Genomic DNA, 8,125 nt, shown 5'->3' on the forward strand with positions numbered 1-8,125 from the left:
CAGGCAGGGGCAGTCAGCAGACAAATCCCAGGAGAATAGCCATTTTGCTGCCGATGTAGCATTCTTTTGCAAGCGACATACATAGACACGATGTGTCTGGGCAGTCGTAAACGCTATGGGCTGAGGCGAGACAGGTGCAACGAGCTCCGCAGTATTCTGTACAGCCTCATGAGCCAGAAAGCAGGTAAAGGAAGTCATGTTGTCCGGCCCTACAAGGTGTTTTCATCTGTATCGAAGGCTCGTTTGTATTTCTCCCAGACATGCCGCTTGAATCCGAAGGCCGCGAAGACCCGCTTCTGGACCCAAAGAACCCTCGCGTCAGCCTCTTTCTTGTCTGCCATTTTGGCAAAACGGATTTGTGAAATCTCTCTCTGTTCTTCAACCTCAGCAGAACCCCAGGTCGACAATAGAACACAGGTGGCCGCTTGCTTTACATCTCCAGCGGCAGACGGCCAGGAAAGAGTCAAGCCATAGTTTGCTTTCAGAAGCGCCTTGTTACGGCGGAGGCTTTTACCCCTGCGCACTAAGAAAGGGACTGCATGGCGTCCTTGCACATACTCTCGGGGTGTCAAATTTTTACGAACTGCGCCGCATGCAGGCGCCCGAAAGAAGGCTGCCGTACGCCGAGACAGCGCCAAACAACCGAAGCCTGTTCAATGAGAGGTAGCTCTCAAGGAGTGATAAGCGGTGCTCTAAAGAAGACAATTGGATGTTCCCCCCCTCCGAAGTGGCGCGATGTGCTTGGACTACAGCAGGAAGACAAGTTATTCTTCACAGTCTTTCCCTGGAACGAAACGAATCCAGGAGTTGAGGTTGGTTGAAGATTCTTCGTTCAAGCAGTGCTAGAGAAAAGCGGTGACCTTGTGCAAGCTTAAGTGAGCGAGAGTTAATTATCCGAAGAGCTCTCATTACTGGCCTCTTTGGACCGCCAGGCCGAGTGGTGAGAGTCTCAAGGCAGCTACAAGCCCGCCTAGCAGGTTAGAGAGGGTGGCCCGATGGCACCTACGCTTTTTCCAGCCCTTCTCGCCCGAAGTTCCTTTATCAGAATTCTCGCTTGTATCCACGAGCTGTAGCATGACCTTAGTGCTGACTTGCAAAGCAACCACGACGGGCGCTGCATGCGCCGGGCTCCCAGCTCATCAAATGAACCTTTACGAAGGAACGAACGATCACCGTGACTGTCATTGCAGAACAAAAGAAGAGACGTCGTGGGATGCATGTCGCGCCACAAGTTTTTTGATTCGTGCGCACTGCCATTCTTTGCCCGTTTCGCAGAGGGGACCACGAACGGATATCCTTGCACAAGTGTGCGCCTCAGTGCTGCCGGATGGTTGCCTTCATTTTCAGTCCGTTCCGACAAAAAACTCTGGACCCAACGATTGGAAGCCGCACGGTCTGATGACCGCGGGCGAAGCTTCCCTTTCCCGGTCACGCCAAATATGACAGATTGGATACTTGGTCGCTTGACGAAGCTGTCGGTTTATCTCTCTCGATCTTCTGTCGATTTCTCTTGTCCCCCGTACTCGCGAGACAGCGTGAACGGATGGGTGCCGTTGTCTCAACAAGACAAACCCTGCGATGAGTGCAGCATTCATATCCAACAACGAGGATGAAATGCAGCCTACGGCGTCTACGGTACGAGGTTGGACTGTTTTCTCTGGGGTCGTCTGTTCGCATCATAGAGCGGGTGGGAGACTGCAGGCAGCATGGACAGCAACACCGAACGGCCTGGTAGAGTAGTACAAGCGTTATGAGAGCGGTCGTTCGGTAGCTATGCACGGTTTGCCACACTACTGCTCTAGGCCTGGTACGGGTCGCCACAGACAGCTCTCTCTGGAAAACCTGTCGTGTAGCCTATTGCAGAGGTAAACGGTTCAGCACACCTTTCTTCGCTCTTCTTCTAGCCCCTACATCGGTGGCCAAGAACCCCGGTGTGACTATGCAGCGAGCTGAGTATCTGCCGCTGCAGTTGTGGGTGGTATCGGACTCTATGTGGTCCATCATCCAGACAACAAAAAGCTGAACGGAAAAGCACCTACTTGTCGGCGATGCGGGTTTGGTAGAACTACATTGCGCTGTCTAAAGTTTTGAGGCGCACCCTAGTCAAATCTCTCCACCTGTGACAGCGTAGACGAGCGGAGCTTCTGTCAATAACTGCCGGACACTTCAGCGCGTGAACCACCGCGACATGGAGAATTGGCTACGGCTATGAGAGGCGTCAGCTGCGTGCCACAAATAATGTGGTTCTTGCCCGCGAAAATGCGTTCGGACGAATATTGACGTCTAGGCAACCTGCTGTTTCTTTTTATTGTCACCCACTTAGTGTCCCCGTCAACCAGTGTAGTCCTCCTTCCTCACACTCTTGACACGAGTGGACATACCTGCTTGACAGTAGCATACCCGGCAACTCGCTGGCTACTCGTATTGTTGTAAAGCGCGGAAGACTCTTCAGCCCACCGAGTGGCCTCCATATCGAAAAGGAGTTCAGAGTACCTTCTAACACGTTCTGAGAGTGAGTCGGGCTGCCGCGGAGAATGGTTTCTACGCTGACTTTTAAGTCGTCGTCCCGACAAGGCCGACACAGAGTCTACTCGCTACGTGGGGGCGGGCGCCCCCCTATCGATCAGCGAAGAACTCATGTGTCCTTCGGGAGCTAATGGAGTCGTTTAATTTGCCCGCGCTCACGTCGGTCCATTCGCCCAGTCTCAGGGCGTAGGCTCTTCGAAATATCTTTTCTCGTCCGGGGTCCTACCCCCGGAGATACCAACTCCTTCCCAACATGTAAACTCCCCTGAATAACACTTCTTGTCCAGGTTCCAACCTCTCGAAGAAAGTCGAGTTTCCTGTAGAACCTGCAGAGGGAGAAGCTGACCGATGCTGAACAGGCAGACCGTGGGAAAATTAGACCTGCGCGAAGGACTTGACGGTCGAGCGGCACACTAAGTGACGCTCGACTTGTCCTGAAGCTGCTATAGCTTCACATAGCCGTGAAACTTTGTACCAACTAATGAATTCAGATTCTGGTCTCGGAGCCCGGCGGTCACATCGTCCGAGAGTAGGGGAGTGGACGACGCGGCGACAACTGCCGAGTTCTGGTGCGCGTTAAGCGCGCGGCTAACTGGAGGATCGTCGTTACTTCCCTCTGAAATCAGTGTCTTACCGTCTCGAAAGACGTCCAATCTATCCAGTAGGAGACGTCCTGCTTGTTTATGCCTTTTCCTTTCCAAGGAGTTCCCTAGAGGGCAGTCAACAGGCTTAGCCGTGTTTATGGATGTAGTATTCCATTGTCACACCCTGTGTGTTCACTGCTGACGTGTGTTGCCGGCGAACTGATGGAAAATGTCTTTGTCTACAATAGCGAGGCCCGGGAAGATCAGTTCTAACGTACAGAGCCGGGTGGCCCTCCCCCTCCACCGCCAGCCGTCTAGCCGCGGTCCTCTTCCTTCGTCCGCAACTAAACCCGGCTGGCACCCGAATGTTTACCGATAGCATCTATCTACACCGGTGGTATCGTCTTGTTTGCCCGACTCCTACATTCGTACCTGTTCGTCTTCAGACGCACAGTGATAGTAGCTCGTTCGAACCTCGGCTCTTCGAGTGCATGCTATCTTTGGACAACGCTTAGAGCAACTTGCGAAGGGTGGCCATTTGCTTAGCTATCTCCTTCAGTTATCTCGGGGCAGACCATATGTCGTTGTCTGGTCCGGGGAGGTGTTTCAAACCCTGGCATGACACCTTAATTCATCACAAGAGGAAAGGAAATTGGTCCATCGCCTTCGATGTAACAAACGCCATTTTGTCTCCTAGCGGGGACAGAGTAAGGGACACGAGGCGAGGGAGCTCTTTCGCTTCGATCCTGGGACCACGACATGCGATGTATGTCGTAGGAGTTCTTTCTTTGTTTCCTCTCTTGCATGCTTGTTGACTTTGTCTTATCTCAATCTTTCAAGCAGTAGCAACTCAGCGAGAAAGCATTAGCTTGTCTGTTTCATCCCAGGCAGGCTACCTTGAGAGTACGGTACCTCGCCACCCTGACAACGACAGGGAAAGAGCCGGAGGTCTTTCCGGACAGATGCCGTTACTTGTACAGAGGGGGGCGCTGCTGCTACATCGCTTCCCCGTACCATTAGAAAACCATGAGAGACATTATACAATTCAAAATGCATTTCCTCTTCCTGTGAGAGTGAGCTAAATGAACTACACGTCCAAGGTCGCCGCTCTTCGTACGGGCAGCCCCTAGGCTTGGAGCAGATGTGCTGAGTGAGTAGGCGCGACATGCAGCCATCCGTTTGATAGCTCTCTTCTCCTTCTTATGCCTCAACAGACGGGCCTGTGCTGGCTGGCGCTCTTCCTTCTTGTCCGGACTTTTGAATGGCCGTCTCTTTTCTTTTCCCCGAGTGCGGCTTAGAGCATCTCCTTGGAGGGGACCGATGTGACGGCTACCTCGTCGCTAGTTGTTCTCTTGTTTGGACCAGAACATTCCCGTCGCTTCTAAGAAGAGGAGCCGCCAGCAGATCTGTCACTTCCGATTCATCTTTTTTCCTTCTTTCTTTTGACTCTTTCTACTACACACCTTCGCTTTATTGCGCAACTTCTCTTTTCAGCTTAAGTGTGTGTCCGTCGCTTCTTTCTTTTCTTTCTATACCCGTTCTCAACAACTTTCCCAAGATTCCAAACCCCAACTTTCTTTACCGCATCGACTTTCCCGGCGCTTCTCGTGACGTCTTTCTTCTTTCTTTCTTTCTCAGACTCTAGGCAGAGTTTGGGAGACACACGGCTGCCATCACCTTTTTATCCGTCGACAGGCGTTTCTTCTCTTCTTTTCGCTCCTGTCGTCTTTTCTTCTCTCTCTTCTTCTTCTTCCTGTCTGTCAACAAGATGGCGTCCACTTCAACGACAAATCCGCCAAGTCACAAAGATGCGAAACGCCGTGGGAGTCTGCACAACCAGCTTGTGTGGACGGCTCCGGCATCGGCTTCGACAAACTCCTGTGTTGTTCTTCCTCTCGGGAATCATGTAGTCACAGCCGCAAAAAGATCAACAGGTGCACTTCAACAGGATCTGCGAATCCCGGCGGAAGCGAATGAGTTAACACCCTTCAGTTGCTGGCAGTGTTTAGCTCATCCTGACGAAGCTTCCGATACTCTTGTGACGGTAAGAAAGATACAAAGAAAGAAAGAGGTCGTTCTCTATTTCTTGTTTCAATTCTCGTTGCTTTCTCTGGAAGAAACAAAGATAGAAGATCAGGAGAGGAAAAGAAGTAGAACGCCAGGAGAAAAGCATTCCGTTTTTCTTATATGAGGTAAAGCAAAGGAGAGCATGCCTTGATTGAGGTGTATGTACATCATGTGTGTAGAAGAGAATCCACAGACGGCTTGTCTTTATATCTTATTCAAAAGATACTCTTGATGTATGGTAGAAGCCTCTATATGTATGTATGCGTAGTAGGGGTGGAGAGAGGGACAGCGGGGGGGGCAAAAGAAGGACCGGAAATACCGATACCACGCTCTGTATATGTTGTATTTGTCCGTCGTTCATCATCATAGAGATACATCTATATCTTTAATCTATCTTTAATCTATCTTTATTTATCTATCTTTAATCTATCTTTAGTCTATCTTTAATCTATCTATCTTTATATTCTATGCTGTTGTGTAGACTGTTACTGCTTCGTTAGGGCGAATGAATGCCTTTCTCTCGATTGATTGATATCTACTTGTCAATAAGAGGCTCTTCAGCACTCGACAGATTCTTCTCTTTCTCGCTTCTGCCTTTCTTCTCTCCTCACCTTCACATACACCTCTATCTTTTTAGGGTTTCTCTCTATCAGTCACATGGTGGATTGTTTCTTTTCTTGAATTTTCTTCTCATGATCCGTCCCTCCCTGTAATAGGTGATCCAACTGCGGAGATATCTCCAGGAATCTCCAATAGGGGTCGGGGCTTCTTTTTCATAGCAGACATGCGAAAACAAGGACAACTTCTTTCAGGCATGATTCGTGTACATTCATGAAGATCGACGAGTTCTGCATCGCTCTCTTTCTCTTTCCTTTTCTTCTTCTCTTTCTCTTTCTCTCTCTCACTTTTGCCCCTTTCTTCTGACATTTCAACTTTCTTCTCTATCTTTGTCTGCCTAATTTTGTCTTTAGCAAGGGTATGGCCGTCTGCAGATTCTTCTCGCCTATCTTTTGCCAGAGGTGATAGATGTCTATGAAGATAATCTTGAAGCCTCACAGCTGTCGACTCCTCTTGCGAAGCAGGCTCTAGATGATGCCGACGCAAACAAACCTGGAAGGGAAGATACAGCAGCCACGCTCTCCGACTATAAGCCGAATTTCACGATTACGAGTCTTGCTCCTTCGAAGGGATACGGTAAGCTACGGTGACTGACACTTTGCTTTCTTTCTCTCCTGATATCTTGAACAAGATAGAAGCATCAATTCTCTCTATTCTTGTCATTTCTTCATCTTTACTCAGTAGGAAAGGAGAAAAGAAGGGAAAGAAAGGTGTTGGGAGGATAAGTGGTTTATATGGAGATACATACAAGAAGAAGACTAGAGGATGCGTCTGCTTTCTCTCTTTCTCTCTCTCTCTCGGTTTCTGTAGAGGTTCTCTTATCTTCTCGCTCGCATGTCGAAGTCACTACAGAATCGATCTATCTCAATATAGTGTATGTACAGCATCTCTTCACTAGATTACAGAGAGTGTATATGTGCATCCATCTTCGTAGCGCGCCATCGAATTCTCTCTTTCTCCCTATGTATGTTCCCGCACATAAGGATCATTACCCATATCTATATCTGTATGTGTATATAGCGATCTCCTGTATAATGAAATGTGCGTAGAAGTCACCTCAAAGTTGCAGAGCTTTCTTGTTTATGTCTTGTTTTCGCTTCCTCTTTCTTTCTTTCTCTTTCTTTCTTTCCGTAACTTTTCCTTGTTTACGGCAGTAAGGATAAGCTTGAATGGGGTGCCCGTGTATCGGAGTAGCATTCTCGATATATCTCCAGATGCTTTGAATGAGACCGCTGCAGTCGTCAAAGGAGAGAAAGACGAGACGAAGCTTCCCAATACGATCTTTAACGAACGCATCGAAATACAGGTAAAGCAAAGGCATGCTACTACTACTAAGTAAGAATAATACATCGTAAGCAAAGCATTGTGTAAAAGTATATGATACTTACTCTTTTGTCTTTCTTTCTTGAACATGTTCTGAATGAAGAGGAAGAGGTCCAGAAGAAGAGATGTGTTTGGGGGCATGCGGTTTTGTATGGGTCTCTCCTTCGTCTATTAAGGACATGCAGCGATTTGTACGTGTGAGGTGCATGCGTCTCAGTTTCCATATGTAGGAGTATATCTATAGAGTCAAACTCCTCGTCGTAGAATCTCTGTCTAGATACCTGGGACTGTATCTCATCTTGCCGTTTTCACGCCGGGCTCTTCTTTATTCTTTCTCCCTCCTCCACGCCTCGGCTCTCCTGTGTCATCCACACATGTTTAGGTTCGTCATATAGCACCCCTGTCTTTCTATCTGTCTTTAAACCCTTTGTTGTCCTATCTACTTACCTACATTAGAGCTACATCCCTATCTCTCTCTCCCCTGTAGTTCTTTTCTTACATGCTACCATATAAAACGTTTCTATCTCCTCACAATGTCCGTAGATCACAAACTATATCTCTACATCTATCCGTGTATACATCTGTATCTCTCTCTGTATATACGTGTCGCTAGCTATTTGAAAATTCAGCCCGTCTACGTGTGCACATGTATGTATCTCTGTGTGTGGGGAATAGACTCGCTGCATTTCTGACTCTTCCAAGTGTCTCCGTGTGGTTTGTATGTGTGGGGGCTACTAGATCCACTGGCCTTACAGCGTTCTTCGCGTGGAGCTCTTCAATCGAGACACGACATTAGGGGTGGTAGCAGACGATGATCTCCTAGGAGTGTTCGAGATGCCTATACACCTCATGCTGCCTTTCAAAATCTATGATCTAGAGTAAGGACAACACACAGGAAAAAAACAAGAAGGCAGACTTTCTTTCTTTCTCACTCTTTCTTTCTTTCTTTCTCACTCTTTCTTTCTCACTCTTTCTTTCTTTCTTTCTTTCTTTCTTTCATGGTGGAT

At 48.3% G+C, this 8,125-nt stretch overlaps 1 protein-coding gene across 1 annotated transcript; it reads left to right on the forward strand.

The window, feature by feature from the left end:
- Positions 1-3,540: 3,540 nt before the first annotated feature.
- CSUI_009384 (uncharacterized protein) lies at positions 3,541-8,000 on the forward strand (the record flags this gene model as incomplete). Its single annotated transcript, XM_068069500.1, has 4 exons — positions 3,541-5,154; positions 6,149-6,371; positions 6,950-7,101; positions 7,857-8,000. The coding sequence occupies exons 1-4, from the start codon at positions 4,879-4,881 to the stop codon at positions 7,998-8,000; spliced, it is 795 nt and encodes a 264-aa protein (XP_067918524.1). The 5' UTR covers positions 3,541-4,878.
- Between the last annotated feature and the right edge of the window lie 125 nt (positions 8,001-8,125).

This window comes from Cystoisospora suis (genome assembly GCF_002600585.1).
Source record: "Cystoisospora suis strain Wien I chromosome Unknown contig_5586, whole genome shotgun sequence".
NCBI lineage: Eukaryota > Apicomplexa > Conoidasida > Eucoccidiorida > Sarcocystidae > Cystoisospora > Cystoisospora suis.